This window comes from Leguminivora glycinivorella, chromosome 2 (assembly GCF_023078275.1).
Source record: "Leguminivora glycinivorella isolate SPB_JAAS2020 chromosome 2, LegGlyc_1.1, whole genome shotgun sequence".
NCBI lineage: Eukaryota > Metazoa > Arthropoda > Insecta > Lepidoptera > Tortricidae > Leguminivora > Leguminivora glycinivorella.
Window position 1 is genome coordinate 22,082,537 of NC_062972.1, and position 26,054 is coordinate 22,108,590.

General features: G+C 37.5%; 1 protein-coding gene across 1 annotated transcript; it reads left to right on the forward strand.

Moving 5' to 3' along the window:
- The first annotated feature begins 3,248 nt into the window (after positions 1–3,248).
- On the forward strand, positions 3,249–26,054 carry LOC125237055 (heterogeneous nuclear ribonucleoprotein R-like). The gene is made up of 11 exons (XM_048144000.1): positions 3,249–3,661; positions 4,088–4,292; positions 4,582–4,693; positions 10,500–10,693; positions 12,699–12,826; positions 16,680–16,921; positions 19,888–20,023; positions 21,003–21,136; positions 21,511–21,582; positions 22,370–22,519; positions 25,913–26,054. Exons 3-11 carry the CDS (start codon positions 4,583–4,585, stop codon positions 26,030–26,032), a joined length of 1,287 nt encoding a protein of 428 aa, XP_047999957.1. The 5' UTR covers positions 3,249–3,661; positions 4,088–4,292; position 4,582; the 3' UTR covers positions 26,033–26,054.

Genomic DNA, 26,054 nt, shown 5'->3' on the forward strand with positions numbered 1-26,054 from the left:
GTGGAGGAAGAGGCTAAACCTAAGGACATAAAGCGGGGTCTTAAGCATAATATCGTATCATCGACATAACATGTAGATAGTGTTGACTATGTGATATTATACACCGTGTTTTTTTTTTGTTTCCCGTTAAATTCGACACGTCGTTAGGATCATTATCGGGAATCATCCTGTATATCACCTTTAGTTACATTCGCAAAAAAATTTTTTTATCATTTTCATTCGTAATAAATTAATTTATTAGTGTGAGAAACCCTTAACAATAACATTCAAGTTAATGTCAAGTGATTGACGGCACATGTCAAAACAAATTACATTAGGAATTGGTAAAGGCTGTGACACACGTGTATAAACACATTATCCTTATTGTTTAACAACTCGATAACCGCAAGAGTTAAGACGCTAGTTTCTTAGAGAAATTAATTGTAATTGATGTAATGAATCTTCCCTTTAAGTTAACGGAATTCAATAAAAACAGATTGTATGTTTATGTTATACTATTACTGAATAAAATTAAGTATATGATATCATCAAACCTGCAAGTTTTTAGATGGATGCGGTATTTTAAATAAGAAATAAAGTTCAGTGTGCACATCCCGAAGGAAGAATATAAGTTTTACATTGGACCGGCCGATGGCGTCTAACTTAACTAACTCTACATAGGTATAGTTAATATAATATATGTATAACTCGGATGAATATAGCAAAGAAAAGTTCTCGTATTTGCTATGACAAGCGTCATATACCTAAATAAGCACTGGGTATTATATTTTATGCATAATCGTATCATCTTACTTGACCCAAAACCTAATCAATTTTAATTCTAAACCAGTAACCTTAACTTAACCATGCTTATACTCGTCTAACATACCAACACCAACACAGCCGCAGCCGCGCGTACCTATCCATAACGAAAACAAAACTTATCTGCTCTCTATTGAATATGCGATGCGAAGCCGCACTTTGCAAAGGTCGAGAACCTCAGCGACAATGCATGGGAGTCTTCCACGCCTCAACTGCGGCAGACAAACCCTGCACTAACACGTTAAGCGCAGAAAAACGCCTTTACGTTATACAGACCAATTTTAGCTCAGACGGAATTCGCATCGGCTAAAAGTCGCCCTTGAATTCGCAAAAAATAAACAAATAGCATTGACCTCGACACATATGATAGGCACGATGACGAGAGTAGGCCTATTCAAAGCCAGTTAGATTAGGGCAACTATTTAAATATGTAGTACGCGTTGAATGCGATAACTAGAACTAGATTCACCGGCTAGGTTGATTTGGCGGTGACGTCACCTTTGTCTGAGCCGGTGGGCCCCAATTCGACGTCAGCTAGTGCGCGACCCACAAATCTACAGACACAATAAAAATTCGGCAACATACGGCGCGAAACGACACAGGTCAATGAACCTGTTGTGTTGAATACACGCACAATGTACCTTATCGCGAATACTGTAGAGGAGTACTTACGTACAGGCGGCGAGCGGAGTTAGCAAAATGGTTTATTTATAGAAAGATTGTCAGTTATGATTAGGTAGTAGATATTAAGTATTCCTAGTACCTACTTAACATGAAGTAAGCATTTATAAAATAAATAATCACACAATAGGCATAATAGGAGTTGTCACGGGTAAATATATTTATAGGTCAAAAGAAACTAAAAAAAATCATAAAAAATTACTTACATGACAAGCAACAAGCGCAAATACATAGACGAATGACGAGTTTATAATACTATTATTATACTCTTTGATGACGAGTATGAATTCATGAATTAAACTTCATGAATAAAAATAATGTATGTTTATGATTATCTATGTAGGTTCAGTATATTAAAATATTGTCTTTGAATACGACAATCATCGGAATAAAAAATATTACAAAATAATAATTATAAATTTATCCCGCAGTACGGAAAATTATAAATAACACTAAATGTATTTATGTATAATTATACACCAGCAATAATTAAAATAGTTTAAGTTCAATAAAAAAAGATTTTTTTTTTAACTTACGCCGTACACTAGCTGAACGCAAAATTCTATTGAAAGAAAAGTTGTTTTGGGAACTGTCAAATTTCAAAAATAGTGATGGGATGATCGTAACTTATCTGAACATTGCAGGATGGGTACCGATTCCGAATCGAATTAACTATCGGTACCGTATATAGGGTATCCGCTTCTTTTTTATTTTAAATTTTTATTTAATTGAAAGTGAGCGAAAGCATTCTTTCTCAAGACAGGCATACGCCGGAAACAGAACAAGAGTTCATTTTAACGCTGCACTTTAAACCTTTAATGCTATTGATATCAAGAAAATGTGAGAAAGGAAGTGTGTCTGTGTCCTACGGTCGTGCTGTTACACACTTCAGTCGATTTCTTTGTGAAGGAAGAGTCTGCATTCATTGTCAAGCAAATTTAAACTTTATTAACACTTTAAAGTAAGGGTGATAGTGGTGGCGAGAGTTCGTTGAAACCTTGTCCGCATAAAGCAAAGCACCCGCAGTAGCCGCCCTACCTACCCACATAATGCGGCGGATACAGATCCGAGTTTCTTACACATACAAACGAAGTACGAAGGCCAGTTTTAAATATGTGAATGTGTCTCGCTCCGCTCGTGAACACATACGGCTTCGATGATCAGCAGGTGTAAGCGAACTAAAGCAAGCAAGGGGTTATTGCGATTAACTCTTTTTATCCCTTCGTTTCCATATCAAAGAGTAATGAACCTTGTTCTTCTATTGGACGACGTCGATTAGTGACCGTGTGATTTTTGTAATTGTAGATATAGAGTAGGTAGATATGTCAAATAATTAATAATATACGCATTATGAAACCTAAATATCTAAAATTTATAGTAAAACGGTATTGAAATGTAATTTTGTCGGTTGTAATGTTTTTAACTAATAAGATTGAAACATTAGCAAAATTGAAAAAAACAAACTTTCTAATTCACGACATATTAATTATTTTGCCAGATTCTAGTTGGAATATTTCGTAAATGTGTATTTAGTACCTCTCTATCTATCTAGCTTTGCAAACATAATGTAGGTGCAATATAAAATATTTAAAAAAATCTACCTACCTACTTTCAGTGTATAAAACTACAAATGAAATGACACATAAAGAAACTGAGGTGCTAAATTTTGACCAAAGGATCTATTATAATAACAAAGGACAGTGAATCGATTACGAGTAACGAAGGTCAGAGGGTTTGCGAGTGTGCGTGTATATGCAAGTATGCAGGCGAGCTCGGTGCGGCGTCGCTGCTGCACGCCTGCACCGCGGGTTGCAACACCCTCCCCCCTTCACTCTCGGCTTCTCGCTCGCCGCCGTCTTGCCGTTGCCTGTCTCACCTCGCGGCCGGCAGCCTTGCGCGACGCGCCGCGCTCTTTCACATTCAAAATTATTCGCAACCATTGCAAAAACTCTCTGTGCAATAAAAATATCTTACTCTTCTTGCTGCGGTCGCAAATTAGGCTTAAAACAGAGAGGTTCTTTAAAACTTTATAAAACAAATTCAGTGCCTTTGAAACTTTGAATGCACTCCTCGTTGCATATCCCGCTCGCGTCGTTATGAGAACCCCGTACTGGCGGTCACGTTGACGTCGCGCGGTGCCGCCATATCTGTCTCGGCCACCAACTAGCAAAATTAATAGGTAATTATTTTAGTGTACAGTGTTTCCTCTAGAATTATGCGTAAAGTGTTTGTGTGAAATGGTGATTTAAATATATGAGTATTATCTGCAGTGATTCTAACTGGATTCTATTTGGAAATAGTGGCGCGCGCCGGCCGGTTCTTATCGGGTGCAATGCAGTTGCACTCTCAACTTATTGCAGTTTTGCATTCAGTAAAGTTTCATGCGCGGAAAGTTTTTAGTGGTTGTCAATCGCTTCAAAAGGAGTTCTAAAAGTGTTTTAAAGTGAATACTTCATCGAAAGTGATGTGTGTAACAGTTTATAAAGAGCTGTCACAGTTTGCTCTGATGTGTTATTTCGGTCATTGACCGCTGGATTTCGCATCCCCGTTATTGTTTAGGGACATTGTTAAGACTTTTGACATATTACCGATTTTTTGTTTTTAGGCTAAATAAAACGTGTCACTTCACTAGAAGAATGCATTGACCCGCGCATTCGCTATTTGAAATTTACCTTCACCCGGATGGAATGAGGAGTGCACAATCCCATTGTTTCACAGTTTCATATGTTTGAACAGCATTTGTTTTTTTGTTTTTCGGACGATTAGAGAGTTGTCAATTTCTTCCAAAATTACAAAAATTACAAAATAAGGTAAATATTTATTATTTTTCCAAAAGTTCACATTTATAAAAACCTACATGTGCCTTTGCTTACGATTTACTGTTAGTCAGCACTGCTGACTAGCGTGGCCTATTGAAATTTAGTTGAATGACATCATCACCAGACCGGCAATAGATAAAATCATTTCTAAGTGTTTTAAGTAACTAGCCTATGTACCTACTAAAAAAATGATTTCAAGTACCTACTATTCAGTTTCAAGCTCCTTAAAATTCAGAAAACAAGTGTGTGTTGTGTGTACAAAAGTTTAATAAATGTGCAGAATGGCGGAGGGTAATGGAGAAATATCCCTTGAAGAGGTGCCCGGAAAGGACTCAGACATTGGCCGAACACCAGATTACCGCAAACTAATTGACTATGGCTTAGACCCCAAGGTGAGCATTCATTTTAAATTTATTATGAATACATTGAAGCCTAAATTTTATTAAGAATCATTTGGTTTTTATGTTAGTATGTTCGCCGTTCCCCAAACATTGGAATCAACTTTTTTTTTTAATTGTAGTATACTTAATGTTTCACACCAAGATTATGATGTTTAAGATTTCTCTACAATGCTATATATGTAGCTATTAAAAATTAAAATATACCAATCAAAACTGTTGCCGAAGTCATAAATCCACATTTTTTGTTTATGGAAACTTTCAACTCATGAAACAATATTTTATTTATAATAACCAAAATATACAGCAGCATTTATAGTGACCAATATGTCTGATATATAATTGGGACCAAATGTTGTTCACCTTGACATATCATTATTCATCTCATATTGTCTTATTAGATTCCATCTTGAGCTCCTTCAAGTAGACCTGTACCTAAATCGAGTCTAATAAGAATCTAATAAGATTGTTTTTTTTTTCCTCAGTAATAAGGGAATAGTATATAGGTACTAGATAGAAACTTAGTGTTGCCACTGCTTTATATAATGGCATAATTGTTTAAGTATATAGTTATTGTGGTCTTACCAATTTACCCCATGTATGTGCATTTTTTGTACCTTTTCAATAAAAAAATAATATATATTCTTTTGCTAGGTATAATCTCAATATATTTTTCTAAATAAAATGATGTAGGTATTACATTCACAAAAATATTGACTTTGTATGGATATAATGGTTACTTGGGTATTGTGTGTTGTCAACTTGCCACTAATAAAATTGTACTTGATAAATTTGGTATTATAAACAGTCATAGACATAGACATAGACATAGACATTTTATTAATAATATTATAAATATTACACGTTCATCAATAAAATTATTTAACAGCAATTAAATTAAGATTATTACAATTTCAGTCATAAGTACTTCAACCACCAGTTTGTGTTACAAATATTTTTATAAAATAAACTAGAATGTATCCTTTGTATGGTAACTTTTGTTCTGTCAGAGCTTGGCAACTGTCTGAATTGCTGCACTATCTGAGGTATACACTTTCTCTTTGATACTGAGGTTAATGTTTTGACCTCTTGCCTATCTGTTTACCTGCACAACCTCAAGATACTGAAGAATGTTATTTTAAAACAGTTGCCATGTGCTCAATGACCTACAGAATGTTCTACAGAAAGTGAAACATTAAGATTTAAATACCTAGTGCCCCTAGCCTGTGTGAATATGGCATAATCATGTTGTCCTTGTCTGTGCATTGTTGAGTGACAAGACAAGCCTCATGTTGACCTTCAGTAGGCAGCAAGATCTTTAAATGCCAGCCTTTATTGTGGATCATTGAAAATTTCCACATATTCTTTTAAAACTACATTCCTTAAGTAGACTTTTGCAGTTTTTTACTTACTTGAGATACTTAGGGTTATGCATTGAATATATATTTTAATGTAGTACTTTTATCTATTTGTTTTTTTTTTAACAAGAAATAATATTTATTGCAATACATAAAACATAAAGTCAACATTTACACATGAACGATTTATGCATTTGTCTTGCTTGTTTATTATTATGTAGGCTTCTATTAATTTGTAATCTTTTAATACTAAAAAAATAGCATAGCAATTCATGATAGATATTAAGGTACCTACATATGAGGTAGAAATAGCATCATTAAATAGAAATAGCATCATGAAATAGAATTAGCATCATGAAATAGTTATTATCTACATACATTATATCATTAATTACCTACAAGTTCCATTACACTTTTTATTTTTCTGGCAACATATTAAAGCAACAGATGATACAATAAGTAAAAATATAGCTTCACGTTTTACCTCGATTTTCACGATTTAACACCAAACGCCATCTAGTGAGTGGACTGTGAAACTTCGAATAATTATTTAGGCAGGAGTTTTATTAGCAGGAGTTGTTTGTATTCCTTTCCTAGACGACTAAATTGTGACAAACCTCATTTTATTCTCAAAACTAAAGGTTTTTACCCGCCATTTGACATTTTTCCCGCATTGTGCTAGAAACCCATGTAAGTGCGAAGCGTGTTAATTTAATTTACTACCTTCAAAACTACAATCTAGACAACTGTGTAAGGTCTTGGTATGTTGGTTATTACCACGGGCACTCATTTCTGTCCAGTTACAGTTTTTACCAGAGTTGAACACTCCTTTCATCTCGTAGGTATACGAGGAATATGAAACTCAAATATAAAATAAACTCAGTATATCATAAAAATAATTGAAAAAAAAAACATAATATACCTACTTAGGTACAATAGGTACAAGTGAAATGGTCTTGTGCAGACACAATATCACTTATGCACACGTTTTAGAGCAACAGTATCTGCAGGCACATATTAAAAGAACAGAAGAAATAAAAAATATTTTGACGGACTTAATGCTCATGTATGACATGTTAGATATCTACTTTCGAGCGGTATACACTTGGGTCGTTTCGATCGTTTTTCGTCACGTTCCTAAATTTGTCCGATTCTGCTTTCGCCAGCCATTCTTTGTTCGTCACGATCGTCGATGGTCTTTTTCAACTACGGTCAATTTCGTTGTTCATCTTTATCTAAATTCGTCTCGTTCTTTACTCGTCATAATCTTCTTTTGACGAAAAACGATTGAGTCGAAATAAGAAAAAGGCCAACAACTCATTATGGTCAAAGACGATAATGACGGCAGACTAAGTTCACGAATGAAGAATGGCTGACGAAAGCAGAATCAGACAAATTTAGGAACGTGACGAAAAACGAACGAGTCGACCAATGTGTAGAATAGCCAATGTAGATGTAAAGTTACCTATTAGAATTTATCTGTAAACGATAGGTATTAGGCACTTCTTAAACACGTTCAATCGAGATAATGAATTACGAGTAAAACGAAGAATCGAGGCGATTATTACAAATTTCTTAACTACAGTCACCTGCAACATGTAACTTTCATCATAAAGACCATTCTCTCGTGGAAAGCCAAACATAACGGAGCCTGCAAGAATATATGTCAATTTCTTATTTTCCACAAGAGCGAATCACATTGCGGCTTGCGAAGAATAACATACCTAAAGACCCTATATAACATACCTATTAGAGGTGACTAAAACTACGAATCACCCTGCTTTAGTTTTTATCATGCCATGGATAAGTACTTTTAATAACACTTTTGTTTCGCCCTGGTTGACTGCTAACCACAGATATACCTATAGTATTTTATGCTCAGGCAGGCAAGCAGGGCGTCCCTATCGCACTTACAAATAATGATGATGATGTTTTATCATTTTGTCGCACGACCAGGCTTGCCTGCCTGAACTGCTAACTGTAGGGGCGACCCAATCATTACCCAAAAATGTGGACGAAATAATAATAAAACAAAATTGTGTTACGATGCCTATGATACAATTTTTCAAAAAAAAAAAAATTAATGGGCGAATCAACTTTATCTTGCCTGTTATTACCATGGTTACGGTCCCCTGAGTCACGCTGGTTTTATGCAACATTATGCTACTGAAATTATGCAAGCATGCATGTAGTCCATGTTCGTAATTAAGGAAAGGGCTTGTTAAGACCAGAGAAATGCATGTTTTGCATAGATAATTTTTCATAAAACGTTACTCAGGGGACCGTAACCATGGCAATAACAAGCAAAAAAAGTTGATTCACCCTAATATGTTCTTAATGGATTCTGATGAGATGAATTTCAAGTTGAATTATTCAACTGCAGAGATAACTGACCCCCATATAAAATTAGATGCAAAGGAGTTAACCTATTGCAGCTGACTGCACGTGAATGAGAAAGGAAGTGTTTTTAACTAGTGTTTATTAGGTACTTTTTACTCGTACTTGTTTCTTGGTAGGCCACTTTAATTCCTCATTCGTTTCAGGCATAAAATTGGGGCTAACTAATAGTTATTTGTTTTACAAGGGGGCAAAGTTGTTTAACCGCACGTGCCAATATTGATACCCGAGCAAGCGAAAGATTCTAATATTGACCTGCGAGCGTAGCGAGTGGTTCAAAAAGTGTAATCTTAAGTTTCACGGCACGAAGGTTACACAAATTTTGCCACCGAGTGAAACACAAAATTTTTGACCACACCAACACGAACAAAATACTGACTTTAAAACATCAAACTAAATCAAATCCATCAATTTTTACATACCTATTTATGATTCAAAATGATAATTTATAGGTAAATTCTACCAGCCAGATTATGACTTCAAGTTAAAATTTGTATGAAATTACTTTTGCTATCTGTTTTCGAATAGCAAAGTAAGCCTTTACCAGTTGGTGTGGTGAAAACATGGGTCACTATCAAATTTACCTTATCGCTAAAAGACTATATAGCTGACATGTCTGGATTGTGTTATGTCTTTGTGGCTACGTAGACATGAATGCTAAATGTGTCTTTAGCAAAACGTCTGGATCTTAAAACGTAACAATTTAAAATGATCTAACTGCAAAACATCTTCATCTTCGAATGTCTGTATTACAAAACAGACATGAACGCTAGACGGTCAAGGAGCAAAAAATCTGGATTGTTTAATGTTTTTATTGCTAAATAGAATAAACGCCAAACGACCCGTTAGCAAAACGTCTGGTTTTAAAATGCTTAAGTGTCTTGAGAATTCAAACCTTCTCGCACTGTTAATAAGAACTGTTCTGTTACATATTTATAAACCATGGCGATGACACATTATATTTCCGGACGTTTTGCTACTGAATAGTTCTGTGTTGACGTCAATTAACTAACTACACTTTTGGCTTTTTAGATATGCTAATCATACTTTTGGCTACTCATTCATTCTAAGTCTTAGCCATCCAGTTAAATTTACTTTTTGCTGATTGAGTATTCTACTTTCATGTCATCCCAGCTGAATTGACTTTATACTGACTGTATATTTAAATTTTCTGACATCTAGCCGAAATAGTCGTTTAGCGATAAGGTAAACTTGATAGTGACCCGAAAACATTAATATCCCTTTCAAGTTTATCAATACATTCTAGAGTCATACCAAGCTAAGTTGACATTGATGTTCCCGCCCGTAGAAGGGTTAAGTAAACGCTATAAACTTATAGTTTAAGAGAAATAAAATAAAATCAGATGTTTTCAATAGTGCATCAGCGGTGGCTGCGAAAATCGCATTTGTGCATTGTTATGATTCTGACGTTATTAAATTCTAAAGGAGCTTTCCATACTTCACTAGAACCCCTATCTTGTCATTTACCATATCGGCAAAAACTACGTGGGTACAATTGAAATACATTTTGAATAATTACAACTAGACCGAATAAGAATTTAATTGAAATGTGTGAATTTTATTGATTTGGAACTTTCGTCCTATTGGTACTTGGACCTTACCTTAGTACTCTTAGTAGAATTCAAATTGGAATGGTAGTAATGAGATTTTACTATTTGCCGAGACGTCTCTCTTATAAGAATTGTATTCGATGGGTGTCTACGAATACCCACATTTCTACACCTGAATTAGCTAAATATTATGCTAAATAGGAGATGCTAGCCATTATGAATATTATACCTAATACTTAACCATTAATTAACACATTCAGTGCCAACGCGAGCTACGCGCTACGAGCGTAGCTAACTAGCCCATAACATGAGAAACCGGCATGTAGTTAGCTGAAAATCCGTGTGGCTTCTCTGTTATGTGGAGCTTTTTTCTACATAGTGGAAAATACGAACCTTGTAGCCCGCGTTGGCAATGAATGTGTTATTTTTTATTATTTCGATTTTAAATATTCATTGGTTCGTTTTGTATTCCAGGTAGCTGCTAAGCTCGACGACATTTATAAGACTGGAAAGCTAGCGCACGCCGAACTGGACGAACGTGCGTTAGATGCCTTAAAAGAATTTCCATCCGACGGTGCTTTAAGTGTTCTTGGACAATTTTTAGATTCAAATCTCGAGCATGTATCTAATAAAAGTGCTTATTTATGTGGAGTCATGAAAACCTATAGGTGAGTTTTCTTGTATCGTAATATATATATAACAAAAAATTAGTGGTATCGTGTTGGATCGTCCCTTTGCTTTTTTGTTAAGTTATTAAGTTCCTTCCATTCTGCTTTCGTCACCCGTTCTTGAATCGTCAGTTTCGTTAGTAGTTTTGTCGTTTTTGATCATAGGTGATGTAAAATATTGGCCTTTTCTTATTTCGACTCATTTGTTATTCGTACTGTCATATTTGGTCTTATTTCAAGTTCGTCCGGACCTACATGCCAAAAGATAATAACGAATAACGATCAGCCGAAATAAGAAAAAGACAAACTCATGCGATCAAAGACGACAACGACGAAAGTGACGAATGAAAAATGAACAACAAAAGCAGAATGGGACGAATTTAAGAACAAGACAATTAACATATGGGACGATCTAAGACGATATCAAATTCAATACATGGTTTCAATTGGTTTACTAAGATTAAAAATCTATTGGTGCATTTCGGTCGATAAATCAAAGTATTGATAGTATGCCAGGAAAATGATATAATGTGGTAGTCATTTTTTTATTACAGATAGTTATCATTACTATTCTTATTAATAATGTATAGTTTAGTTACTGCAACCTTTTTCTAGTCCAGTAAAGTAAAATGCATGGAATCTCACCATGAAACTCGTTTTTCTAATTTTTTAAACCTGGCAAGTTGCTCGCTGGATAGTTTCCAACTCGTATCGCTTATCTAGGTCACAATCTAAAAAATTGATTTTACACAATATCGCCCTGTTCGCAAAATTAATTGGCAACTGGGCATTGTAGCGCCATAGTTTAATTGTGATTATAATAATTATAACACCGTACACTCAGTCGATAACATAAGTATTACACGTTTTGATATTTGGAGTGGAAAATACAATGAGAATTTTCAACAAATTTTATAGGATCTACAGCGTTTTTGCAATTACGGTACTCAAAGGAAAGGGCCCTAATTATAGTTACCACTATGTTATAATGAGATTGACTTGCTCTAACGATAATACGTACTGTTGCAGTAAAATAACACAGAGTACCTGCGAGCTAAGTAGCCTGGGCTCGGCTCACTGTAACAAGATCATTTTGACGTTCTATTTGCCCTCATGTCGGTGTGTTTGCACCGTTCGCGAGATTAGATTACGACTGGTCATTAGCCTCAGTATTGCATGATGCAAAACTCGTTTGAGCTTTTATATTCGTCTTGCACAGGAAAATATTTGTCGAGCCTGCAAACGACTTTGATAATGTAAACTTACGTTATTTCTATTTTTTAGCATATAATATCCATCCTAATGTAAATAATTGCTATAGTTAATATCGTAGGTGTTATCGCCTCTCGTACAAAGATTAGAATGCTTTTATCCATACTTTACATCCTTTGGTATATTTTATTCACGATCCGTGGCAGCAATGACATTTTAATTGCATGCACTAAAACGGCGTAGTTTAAAAATAAAGTTCGTGCTCGATTTACGATATGGGAGGCTCGCGACGATGCTATTGTGTTTTGCGCGGGTCACATTTCAACGTCAACTCGAAATTGCTGCGCTTAACTTGCCAGTACGCTCGCTTTCAAGCACAACGATATACTATGCAAATACTACATATACATTAAAAACCATGTATCGCTGACACAATCAGATAAAGCTAATTTAGGTACATATTTTTGACTGTTAGTAAAATAATAATTTGCGCCCCCTATGTAAATGCCTTCATTTATATATGTTAATTGTAAGTTGTTAATATAATATACAACGAAGAAAAGTGTTCGATAAATTACAAATCATTGCATTCACCTAATTAACATGCTAACATAGAAAAAACCTTATCTGTAGTTCAAACAATAATCAAATTATAAACCTTTTTCTAATAATTCTTGCATTCGATGACGTCTATTAGTATGTCATCTCTTTAATCTGACGTGATAGGTAATATTTCTATTATATTTAGTGTGTATTTTAAGCTATAAATAAATATAGTTGATTGTGATTTCAGACAGAAAAGCCGTGCCGGCGTCCAGGGCGCGCCCGCGTTAGCCCCGGCCGTCCCGGTCAAGGGGCCCGACGAAGAGAAGATCAAACACATCCTAGCCAGGACTGGGTACACTTTAGACGTGACCACAGGTGAGACACACGGCTTCAATCTTAATATTTAGCCTTTGGCTTTGGACACCAGGCGGGCTATTATGCTTGCAAATTTATCCCTGATCGACGTGGATAAGGTTAAGACAATAAAAGCTCGACCACACATGAGTGTTTTGAAAGCGTAGGCGGAGCGGTAACGGAGCGTTAGCGGAGCGTTAGCGGAGCGCAACGATAGCGGTGCGCCGGACGAACGCTGGCGATGCGCCCAGTGGACGCCGGCGGGAACTAACGAGCGCGGATTGCGAGCGGAATGCGCGCGGATTGCAAGCAGAACGCCAGCGTTCCGCCGGCGCACCGCTATCATTGCGCTCCGCTGACGCTACGCTATCAAAACGCTTTTTATGTGTGGAGGAGGCTTAAGAATATTGAATGATTCACTGTTATTTGTGACGTTATCTGGGTAAAGTGACATTGTCGATGGCGCTTACGTCCCTCGGCGTCGTATTTGTACACGAAAATCCCTCATAACGCCGTAAGCGTCATCGACAATAAGGTCCCTTTACCCAGATAATGTCACATTTTTCATTAGACTTGTCTTATAACTTAGTGCATAAGACATCTGTCACTCTCACACTGACATACTTGCCAGAACGTGACGGATGCTTAGTGATAAAATTGCAAGCATCATAGGCCGGCTGGAACCCTTAAATGTATCATAAGAACTCGCCAACAATGCTGACCTACGTATAGCCAAATTCATCATAATACCAGATAGTAAACTGCTAATCAGTTCGTTCGTATAAGCGCCCTCTGTTGGGAGCCGTTTGCAGTTTTTACCCTCAAATAAACCAGTCAGTTGATAACAACGCCATCTGTCTTCGTTAGCGCAAAAGTTCTCGTGCAAAAATCTTATTAGGTAGAAATTGTTTCTGAATAGGCAATATTCACTGTCAATAATAATTATTGTTCTAAGAAGATTCTAATAAGAAAATAATATGTTGGAATATTTCATAAATTACTAAATTTTTGCTTGGATGTGTAAGGAATTTTGAAATGAAAGTCTAGTACAGAATCTCAATGAAGATTAGTATATTATTCCTTTGATAAAGGGGTACTATAATATTTGTTTCGTTACATTGACGTGATCGATGCGAAATGCTTCGCTATTATATTATTAGTAATGGGATACCCCCATTTGCCAGAATTTCATTTGCCATAATTTTATTTGCCACCCTATTCAACAATCATAATATTGTTTCTCATAACATCTTATGCCATAATCATTGTTTACTATATTAATCAAGTGCCAGAAACTTTGTTTCCCATGAAGTCAGTTTCCATAATGTCATTTGTCAGAATCATCGAAATCAGTAATTACCACATTCCATACCATCATTTGTCATCCAAATTAGCGACCCGAAAAGTCAATTTCCATAATGTGATTTGGCAGAATCATCGAAATGCGTAATTATCACAGAGACGACACTACTAGAAGTACTAAAAAGAATGGGATAAGAATGAATCTGCTATCAGAGAGTAGGTTAGGTTAGGTTAGAACTGTGACCACCTGAAAAATAAAACTGCTATCAGAAAGTAGGTTAGGTTAGGTTAGAACTGTGACCCCCTGGAAAATGAAACTGCTTGAAAAGTAGGTTAGGTTAGAACTGTGACCCCCTGGAAAATGAAACTGCTATCAGAAAGTAGGTTAGGTAATAATATGGGCAATAATTAATATGACAATAATTGCTTATGGCGTTTGAATATTATATTAAACCATATTATTGCACTTAATAATATGGCTAACAAATAGTATGGCATTGTATGATTATGGAAGGTAATGTTCGGATAAACAACCAGTATGTCATACAATTTTTATGGTAAACAAATCATTCGGGCAAATGAAATTCAGGCAAGTTAAATTCGGGCATATGAATATTATGTTAAATGACTGTCGGGCAAACAATAGACAACCATTAGTAATAAATCGCAAAAGTAACTTACGTTATCTACGTACTTATAAGGTTTAACTTTGCGCGAAGTGTTCAGCATTTACGTGGCGTGTCTAAAAACTTAGTTTCACGGAGTTTGTAAAATGTTTAAGAAAGTAGTCGTTATCGTATGTTGCCTTTCTGGCAGTGAAATTGTAGTTTTGTATGTCGCGATGGCCTAAATAGATATCCTATCAAATATCCTAGTTTTTAAGTATGTCGATGTTAACTATCAGTACAGTAAGGCCACATTAATTTCTTAGGTAGGATATTTTAGAGGGGATGGGAGGGAGTATATTTTTGTACTGCAATGAATGAGATAGCCTTGGTAGCTGATATGAAACGTGTAAAATTAAGATTATACTTTAAAAACTTATTCTTCCAGAGGTATTCCACATTTTTAGTGGGTTAAAACCTCACAAAATAAAATGAGCATAAAAGCGTGTTCAGACGTTTATGTATATTTATGTAACATTGTAGCTGAACGGACGGTCCCTCCTGTTGTTTTTACAAATTGAGATGCTATTTATATATTTTCCCGTCACTAGCTCGGAAACACGTGTTTTGTCCTTTAATACCAGCGGGTAAAAACGAATTTTATCCACTAGTGGGTAAAGTAATTTGACCTTGAATAAAGTCAAATTAACTGATTTAAAATTGATAAAAGTAGGTGAATCTAGTAATAAAGATGATTTACCACCTGTGGAACTACTGGACGCAGTGATAAACGCATTTTTTGCGTTGTAGTTTCCTCGCTATAGTGAGGGGAAAAGTTTTGTGTTACACTCGGGTGCAAATGTATTTTACTTCTCGTGTGTTAAAAAACTCGCAAGTTCAGGATTATATTCTCGAACCACTCGCATCGCTCGTGGTTTAACTATAGAATCCTTTCACTTGCTCGTTTTTAAATTCCACACTCGGCGTTAAAATACAACTTTGCCCCCTTGTATAACAAATAACTATTTCACCACACCAACTGGTAAAGGCTCTGTTGATATATCAAAGACGGATAAGAAAATGCATTTTATCCACGAGAGTGCAAAGTAATTTCATACAAATTTTAAGTTGATCTACTTTTTTACCTCGAAACCCTCGCAACGCCCGAGGTTGCACTTTTCGAACAACTCGCTACGCTCCTCGTCAGTATTGGAATCTTTCGCTCGCTCATATGTCAAGATTAGCACTCGCCGTTATTAGCAATAACTCTTTGCACCTTTGTAAAACAAATAAGTTTTTCCACATAATGTCTGGAAAATCTTATCCTTTTTTTTCTATACCATCTTCTTTGAGGGTTGAAACCATGCCGCGCAGCTTTATAAGTAGATTGTACAACAAGGGCATAAAGTGACCCATTTTTACCCGAGGCAATTTTCTCTGAGCGAAGCGAAGACCAAAATAGTAGACGAGGGTAAAAATGGACATTTATGCCCTTGTTGTACACTCTGCTTTTCACTTCGATTGGGAGGAAATAATTATATTTACGAAATTGTCTTAAAGTGCAAGAACATAATACATAATACATAACCGATCTCCGCCAACTTACTTTTTTTTTTTTTTTTTTTTAATTTTTAACATGTGATCAGAGTTTCAGACGCCGAGTCAAACATTTTTGAACGATAATTGACTCCTATTTTATGTGATTTACTAGATTTAATTACAGAAAATACGGAATTCTAATAAATTGTAGCAAAAATAAAATAATATGACAAGTTTTGTCATCTATACAATTTTATTGGTCAGGAAAATTGTGCAATATGTTAGCTGTTGAGACCTTAGTCTTAGAAGAAAATTTTACTTTATGCTCTAGAGCATGAAATGCTATTTTATGTCGTCTACGCACGACATAAAGGTGCACTTTTTGAGCAGGAGAAGTGAAAATAATATTATAACCGTGTGTGGCCCAGGTCAGCGCAAGTACGGCGGGCCGCCGCCCGGCTGGGAGGGCGGGACGCCGGGCGCGGGCTGCGAGGTGTTCTGCGGCAAGATCCCCAAGGACATGTACGAGGACGAGCTCATCCCGCTGTTCGAGCGCTGCGGCGCCATCTGGGACCTGCGCCTCATGATGGACCCCATGACCGGCACCAACCGCGGCTACGCCTTCGTCACCTTCACGTCGCGCGAGGCCACGCAGCGCGCCGTGCAGGAGGTACACCCCACCGCCCTCAGACTACACCGACACCCGCTCTTCCGTCGTCTCTCCGGCCCGTAGGATCCAGGGTTTCGTTCCGTGTGCGGTGCTCGCTTACGACGACGCAGCGATTCCTCGATCTTTGAACGCGATTAGTTACGCGAATAAAAAATATGAATATGAATATAACGAATCTTGTTTCTAGGCGTTAACTTGGAGGTCGCTTTGATCTTTCGGTGGGATAATTGCTAGATGATTAGCATCTTAAAACGAGTCACTGGCACCTAGTTTTCACGGGATAGTAATAAGATTTAACGAGCTGAAATTGGCACGGAGCCAATTATACTGCACATGGCATACTTATATAGCCTTGCGGCGCAGGAGTTGCTATGCAAAAAATCGTAAATACTTTGTCGCACTGTCGTACTTGCCTGTGAACGCCGATTAAATTATGTAATGGAATAAATCGGTTCTCGCTACACTAAACGATAATTTAAAGCAGATATATTTCTGATATTCGCTGCGTTGTCCGTAAGAGAAAAAAATCACCTCTGCATCACAAACTAAAAAGATGAATAATATCACCCAAAATCACTCCCTGGATCTTTCTCCTAGGTTCGATGGAATTTGGACGTTGACCGCTGATTGTTGGCCATGATCCTTCTAAACGAATGATTTGCTCAAAACTGTTCATTAGAAAATGGACTTTATTTCTTTTTCTCCAAGGTTGCTTACATTTTATAAAAATTGGATATCATTTCAGACACGTGTTATTCTTTCTGGAGTGTTTATTCTTAGATTTTTATTTAAAATTTGGCCGGAAGTCGAGTCCACGTTCGAACGAGCCTGAACTGTCGCTACTGGCATTGTATCGCGTTTTCATTAATCGAATTAAAAAAATCGGAACGAGGTCAGATTTGATCATAGAAAATGCGATTGAGTGTGTAAAAATAGAAAACGGCGGAATTCCGGCGTTCCAAATGTTTTTGCAAACATTAAACCTGACCGCCGCTCTCTAGTGCTGCTTAGCAACCGCCAGGGTCTGACCGTGTTCTTCAATTGCAAACCGAGCGCAGGCGCGTCGTCCACTTCTGCGAACCAGTGTAACCATGACAAAATCCGAAATACGGACGGGTGAGAACATATACTGGTTCGCTCAGCAGCGCTCGGCGAGCAGTTGTAGTGACACCCCTGGTCACACCTGCCGAGTGAACGGCCGAGACTGTGCGCCGACTCGCTCTTGCACGCCGCGCTCTCGCTCGGCAGGCGTGCGCCGGCGCGGAAGCCGGTGGCATCTGCGGCGCCTGGCCTTGACGATTGGCGAACATTCGACCCAGATACCGCGCGCGCGGCCGATGACACCGGCCTCCTGGCAGTACATGGATGTTACCGAGCACATATCTATCCGATAGCAAAACATCCAGCACATGTGTAAATGTATCGCATAATTAAAACGATCTTAATTGGTAACACTAAATTGTGTCAAAAATTAACATCATCGTTTAATCGAGATTTAACGACTGCCTTAAAACTGTGATTGGTGAAATGTAAATCTGAAACAAAATTTATTCTAATTTGACATCTACTTTGCAGGTGACTCGCCGATTGTTTAAGTATAATCCTTGAAAGATAGTAAAATCACTGCACATATTACCGGCTAGGCGGCCTCGCGTCCCTTGTATATCCTCCAATGTGCCCCCTGGCTGGAAGCATCGGCATTATCAAATGCGAGTTATATACAAATTTGCTATACATAAAATTTCTGGAATTATTTTTGTTGAAAGAGACGGTAGAAGTTAAAAATACGTATAAGAAGTATTTTTCTCGAGAGAGGTACAGGGTCACTTTAAACCATGGCTTCCATTGGTTGGCAAAAAAAGTGCCCTACTCACATCGATAAAGAGAGAGAGAGACTATATCTCGTGTTTTAATTTTATGATTTGAACCTTATTGCCTTGCACTTAAAGTCGCCGTTTATAAAGTTAAGTAACAGTGACTTATTTTACAGATGGCTCCAGCTTAAATTTGACCTACAAATTCTAAGAATAATTTTAGGCCCTGAAAACTCTCAGCCACATCTCAAATATCTAAACTAGATGCAGCAAAACTATGTCTACACTATCTATAGGTACAAATGATTGATTGTAGGCAGCCCCATTGCCGTTTCTGATTCCATTGATTGTAGATGTAATATACCCGCTGATAAGGCTGATGGTTCAAGCAGCGCAGCTAAGGCCGCCGAGCCGGGCGTCACTTGCAAGACTACTAGTTCCATCTGCCAGTATTTTTGCAAGTCTCGATCATTTGCCTGTCGATTATATTCACAGACACTTGGGAGTTTTAGATTAAGCTTCTTCTATCATTGAAAGCATGTCATTAATATCCCATCGACCGCGGCCACTTGCAGTTCCTACTGCTTCGATAATATGTTTCCACTGAAACATATTATTGACGTGTCTTCGTATGATTGAGTTTGGTAGTTACAATTTATGTATTGACAATTTTAATTAATGTAAGTGGCCGCTGCGTCTATATAATCACTGAATTGTGTAAATGTGCAATATAACACCTGTAAACTGATCTAGCCTCGCTTGTCCTGAGATATCATCCCGTTCTTTACCGTGCACCTCGTTCAGTTTTAAGTTGCTTTAATTTTATTTTTTGTTACCATCACACCTGTACTCGCTTTTTTTATTTTCACTCAAACGGTCCACTTCACAGGGTTAACTATTTGAATTGGCTTAAAACGTTCTCCGACTGAGAATGTAATGTATCTCAGGCTCTCCTCTTTGCTCAGTACAACACTTTCGGCTTATCATCGTCAGTTAACTCATCACGATTGGCTCTAACCGTCATCGCACGTCGCGCGTGTACAAAATTCATCCTCATCTCCGGAGGCGACCGACCGACGAAGAACACTCGGCCCGCCCGATACCAAAATTTGACCGTTTTTCAAAATTTTTCCCTTGTTATTTGTCCCACAGCTCGATAATCACGAAATAAAACCTGGGAAGACTCTGAGAATTAAGGTTAGCGTACCGAATCTGCGACTTTTCGTCGGCAACATTCCCAAGTCTAAAGGCAAAGAGGAGATTCTGGAAGAGTTTGGTAAATTAACAGGTAAAGTGTCACTCGAATGATTAAAGAGTTATAGAGTTGGGTTGAGTGCGTGGGTCGGGGCTTGGTGTGGACCTTGGACGCTTGCCGCTTGTGCCTGCTCCCGCACGTCCCGTCCCTCCCGTCTCCAGTCTCCAGTCATTGCCCGGCAGTGCCATCACTACCCGGTCATTGGCTATTCTCCTCGAATTGTTCTTGCAGCTGAATGATTATGAAATTCGAAAGGGGAAAAAGATTGGCGTTACGGTTTCCTTTAACAATCACCGTTTATTCGTGGGGAATATCCCTAAGAATCGAGATCGGGACGATTTGTTTGAGGAGTTTACTAGGCACGCACGTAAGTCCTTGTCGAATTCATAATAAGTGCTATTCAGATCTGGTTGTGGGGCGGCGGACGCGCCGAGCCGGCGCGCTCGCCGCCGTTTGTTCTCAGTCGCGCGGCCTGGCCGGCGGGCCCCCTCGGCCCTGCCTCACTCTTGTAGCAGCCCTACACTCCTGCCGACTCGATGTCGACACACCCATGGCGCAACTACTACTGATGCGGTCTATCTTTACCGTCTCTGCTACTTCTGTTATTTGGCGACTACTTACTTTATTTATTGGGTGAGCTCGCCGGTCAGGCGAGCAAAACGCACTGTTATCTAATCATTATTAACTTTACCGAATATAATCACAAGAAAAAGTATTTATTGTATGCGCAAACTGAGAACAAATTACGTTTGACGGTAGTTGCAAAAGGAGTGTTAACCCGACGATTGGCTTCCGCATCGAGAATGCTCATTTGTAATGACTGGAGAATCTTGCTGTTGTTCTCTAGAATAGTTCTTCAGTATATATGTTGTCCTGGAATATCATTTGATTTGCTTAATATTCGTAGTGTTAAAGGAATGCTCCTAAAGCAGAAGGGTCGAGGGCCGCTTGTTGAGTATGAAGTGTGTACATGTTACACGCTTCACGTCTGTACTGACTGTGTATGTTGCAGCGGGACTCGTGGAAGTTATTATATATAGTTCGCCGGATGATAAGAAGAAAAATAGAGGATTTTGTTTTTTGGAATACGAGTCTCACAAAGCGGCGTCCCTAGCTAAACGTAGACTGGGCACTGGTAGAATAAAGGTGAGAAACATTTGTTTTATTCAATCCATCATTTAGGTACAGATGTAGTGCGAAAAGGGTTTCCTTCGGAAACGTTCGTATTTGTCATGCTAGTTCAGACAATGTTAGTACATACATGTTATACTGAAACTGGCTGAAATAGCATGCAACGTTCGTACGTTTCCGTAACAATACGAAGGCAAGTCTTTTCGCACTATATCTGTATTACCTATCTAAATGCTTATCATATTACGCTAAACGACGCTAATATGCACTTACGCGATAACTCATGTCTAAACTGCCTGTACCACTGTTTTTCTACCCGTCTTACTTGAGTACAATGTATTTTCATGTTTTATCGTTTTTTTTAATTTGCTGCTTTTTCTTTAATTCAGGTATGGGGCTGTGATATTATAGTGGATTGGGCCGACCCTCAAGAGGAGCCTGATGAGCAAACTATGAGTAAAGTAAGTATAAAAATACTTAATAACTTAAACCTCAATTGTAACATTATTGAGCTGATTAAGTACGTAAAATTGCCTGTTACTGAACCTTTTGAACGCCAAGAAAGGAAAAGGTGTCGTAACTACAGCCATGTCGGTACAATTAGGAGTGTTAGTCTGTACTTACGTTTCGCAAGCACTTACCTATGTTTAATCCTTTAATCGGTAGCGGTAAAATACTTGCCATGCCATCATACTTAGAACAAAAAACACATCTCTAGAATACGATACAGTTCAAAATCGAATGAGTAGCACAAACGTCAAAATGTGAGTGTGTTTAGTAAAACGTCCCACTTTGTCGGTTACCCTTAAGGCGAGATTTACTACTTAGATTATTTTATCTTTATATGAATAAACTGACAAAGCGGCTTTATAGCAATCGACAAACTGGGACGTTTTCCCGCCCTGCACACTCACAAATGGTTAAGGGTTAAGTCCGCCATATTTTTAAGTAATTTCGCTCGCTAATTAAACTCGTTTGAATCTTGAGTGTATCTAAGTGACGTTTATTGATTAGAGTTCTGACATTCAAATGGTAAAGGAATGTTTAATTGGACAATTGTATCGCTTAACTTCAAACTGGGGTAAATCCATTCTGCTTTAAGGTTGATTATGCATAAAATTAAATATAATCTGAAAAAGAATCGACCTTATGGCAGAATGGATTTACCCGAGTTTGAAGTTAAGCGACACAATTAAAGATAGACGCATACCTACTATGTAGTTATTTAGCAAGCATATTAATTTGCAGGTGAAAGTGTTATACGTTCGGAACCTGACGCAAGAAATAACGGAGGAGGCGCTGAAGGAGCAATTCGAGAGGTTTGGAGCCGTAGAACGTGTTAAGAAGATCAAGGATTATGCTTTCGTGCACTTCGAGGAACGCGACTGCGCGGTTAAGGCAAGCTAATGTTGATATACTACAGTATGGTTGAACTGAGTGTACATCAAAAACATAAATGTGAAATGTGAGCCAAGTTCAATAATATGGTACATATGCCTTGGTTGTTAACTTCAACGAAAAAAGAAGTAAAATCTAAATGGGTCCCAACTTCAATGGTCCGTCCTGAAATTTATTTATACATCCATACTAATATTATAAATGGAAAAGTGTGTGTGTCTGTTTGTTTGTCCGTCTTTCACGGCAAAACGGAGCGATTGTCGTGATTTTTTAAATGGAGATATTTGATGAGATGGAGAGTGACATAGGCTACTTTTTGTCTCTTTCTAATGCGAACGAAGCCGCGGGCAAAAGCTAGTATAACATAAAATATCATTTCTTCATATTACTTAGGATAATATATTGTAGTCTGAGGTCTGACTTGGCGAGTTCTCATATACGAATTATTATGTTCGATGGCTAGTTTCTGCCAGCAAGCCCAATTTTGGAATAATAAAATAAGAAGTAACAAGTTTAGAACTTGCGAGGGCCATAATATAATTTGTATATGAAAACTATAGCCAAGTCAGACCTCAGACTACAATATATTATCCTAAGTAATATGAAGAAATTAGAGATGGGCCGAATATTCGGTAAATATTCGGTATTCGGCATATTAGGCAAGTTTTTCAATGTTCGTATTCGGCCGAATAATTCGGTTGAATTGCCGAATATTTACCGAATAAACAAAGTAAATAACTAATGATGATCTTATGTATTTCCATTGGATAATAAGCTCCTATTTTAGTAGCTTTCTATGGAACTACTAAGAGATAATCAATACGTCAAAATATGTAAAAAAACTGTAGTTTAAGAGTTGAGAAGAGTTCAGAGTTGTTTTAACAAGTTTTAGTTATCCACTAAATTATAAGAACATACTTAGTTGTAGTCACGTATGTAACCATTATCAATCATTTAATAGTTTTAATGAACATCCGCTTTAAAAATATGGCGTAACCGAATATTCGGTTCGGTAAGAGCTGAACCGAATGTTCGGCCGAATATTCGTATTCGGCAAAGTCCATATTCGGCCCATCTCTAGAAGAAATTATTTGAAATGAAATGAAATTTTATGTTATTATAAATTTCAGGACGGACCATTGAACTTGGCACCCATTTAGATTCCATTTTTTTGTCGTTGAAGTTAACCAAGGCATATGTATCATATTATTGAACTTGGCTCTCATTTCACATGTATGTTTTTGATGGGATATCATTGGTATCAGCGTAATTCGTCCCATTCGTTTTTCGTTCATTTCTTATGTCCGTCTCATTCTGTGTTCGTCACGCATTCTTTATTCGTCTCGATCGCTATATGTCCCTATCGTCTTAAGTCCAATTATGTAACTTGTCTCTTTCTTAATAATAATAAGTCTTTTTCGTTTTTCGTCACGGTCTTCCTATGACTCATTCTTAATTATTCCCTTTCGATTTTGGTCTCATTCACTTATTCGTCTCTTTTTTTCATGCATTCGTTATTGGTCACATTCGTGATTAGTCTCATTCATTTTCAGTCTAATCTAAGTTCGTTACATTCGTTTTGCGTCTCTGTCGCTATTTGTAACTATCTTTTTCCGTCAATCTTAATTATTTTTTTATTATAGCCTGACAAGTTTTTATTTGACCCTCGCCGCGTTGCGGATTTTCAGTTGAACTAATTTCTTTTAATGGCAAGGATTACTATTTGACACCCGTCATCGAAAGTCATCGAATGTCAGTGATGTAAACTAGAAGTAAATATTTAAAATTTTCTAATGGTTTCATCGCAAATATGCCTAAAATAATATTAAAAAAAGTGAAAATAATTTTACTGAACGTGATAAGTTACGTACAACAAAAAAGGATAAAGGATTTCACAGCATTTCGACAACAATGTTCCGAGATCGGTTGTTGACGTGTCCGGCACTGACAGTTTACAGTGCGGTTCTCCTGCATAGATTAGTTGGTTTCGATTTAGCTTAATATATTTTTTGTTCTTATTTATGGTGTCTGTAGCTCTGCCGTGAAAAATATTTAAAGAAATAAGGAGGCCGTTCCATCATTGCCAGTATTGCCACCAGTACAAAACAAGGTCCCACGTAAAAAGATAACAAACATCGACGACTTCAATAAAGGTACTAGATTCTTGTATTTTAGGCTGTGCGGAAAGAAGTAGCAAGTCTTTAAACCTAACATATTAAATTTTGATTTTCTAAAACCATGTTTTAATTTTCTACAAATATTAACGCGAAACCAGTACACACTGTCCCCATTATATATGACGTCCGCACACAGACCGTGACGAAAAACGAAAAAGACTTATTAAGAAAGAGACAGTTTACATAATTGGACTTAAAACGATAGGGACATATAGCGATTGAGACGAATAAAGAATGCGTGACGAACACAGAATGAGACGGACATAATAAATGAACGAAAAACGAATGGCACGAATTACGCTGATACCATATCATTACTTTTTAGGGTTCCGTAGTCAACTAGGAACCCTTATAGTTTCGCCATGTCTGTCTATCCGTCCGTCCGTCCGTCCGTCCGTCCGTCCGTCCGTCCGTCCGTCCGTCCGTCCGTCCGTCCGTCCGTCCGCGGATAATCTCAGTAACCGTTAGCACTAGAAAGCTGAAATTTTACCAATATGTATGACAATCACGCCAACAAAGTGCAAAAATAAAAATGGAAAAAAATGTTTTATTAGGGTAGGGGGGCCTACATGTAAAGTGGGGGCTGATATTTTTTTTCATTCCAACCCCAACGTGTGATATATTGTTGAATAGGTATTTAAAAATGAATAAGGGTTTACTAAGATCGTTTTCTGGTAATATTAATATTTTCGGAAATAATCGCTCCTAAAGGAAAAAAAAGTGCGTCCCCCCCTAACTTTTGAACCATTTGTTTAAAAAATATGAAAAAAATCACAAAAGTAGAACTTTATAAAGACTTTCTAGGAAAATTATTTTGAACTTGATAGGTTCAGTAGTTTTTGAGAAAATACGGAAAACTACGGAACCCTACACTGAGCGTGGCCCGACACGCTCTTGGCCGGTTTTTATTTTTGTAGATAAATTATATGCGCTAAACATTGAAACAATAATTAATTCTAAATCCCAGTTAATACAGTAATAATTACGAAAGTAGACTATACTCTTAGTTGTAAGCACTAAGGCGGGAATATTAATCTAAAATAGTTTTTGAGTTATGAGGGGTTCAAAAGTGGCTCCAAATGGTTCGTGTAAATATTACACACGGTGCTGCTCGCCAGTTCTTTTACTTGAACTTGGCTTGACACGCTACCGCGTGTACTTACAACTCCTTTAACTTGATTGAAACATCAAATAATAAGACAATACTATTACTCAGGCGATGCAAGAATTGGACGGCAAGGAATTCGGCGGCGCGCGGCTCGAGGTATCGCTGGCCAAGCCTCCTCCGACAAGAAGAAGAAAGAGGAAATACTGCGCGCGCGCGAACGCCGCATGATGCAGATGATACACGGCCGCGG

What these genes read in the sequence shown, in the direction of transcription:
- LOC125237055 (XM_048144000.1), top strand. Translation starts at nt 4,583, where the DNA reads ATGGCGGAGGGTAATGGAGAAATATCCCTTGAAGAGGTGCCCGGAAAG. An exon ending in AGAGTTTGGTAAATTAACAG is followed by an intron (nt 20,024 to 21,002) that starts GTAAAGTGTCAC and finishes TGTATGTTGCAG; the next exon opens with CGGGACTCGTGGAAGTTATT. An exon ending in TGGGCACTGGTAGAATAAAG is followed by an intron (nt 21,137 to 21,510) that starts GTGAGAAACATT and finishes TCTTTAATTCAG; the next exon opens with GTATGGGGCTGTGATATTAT.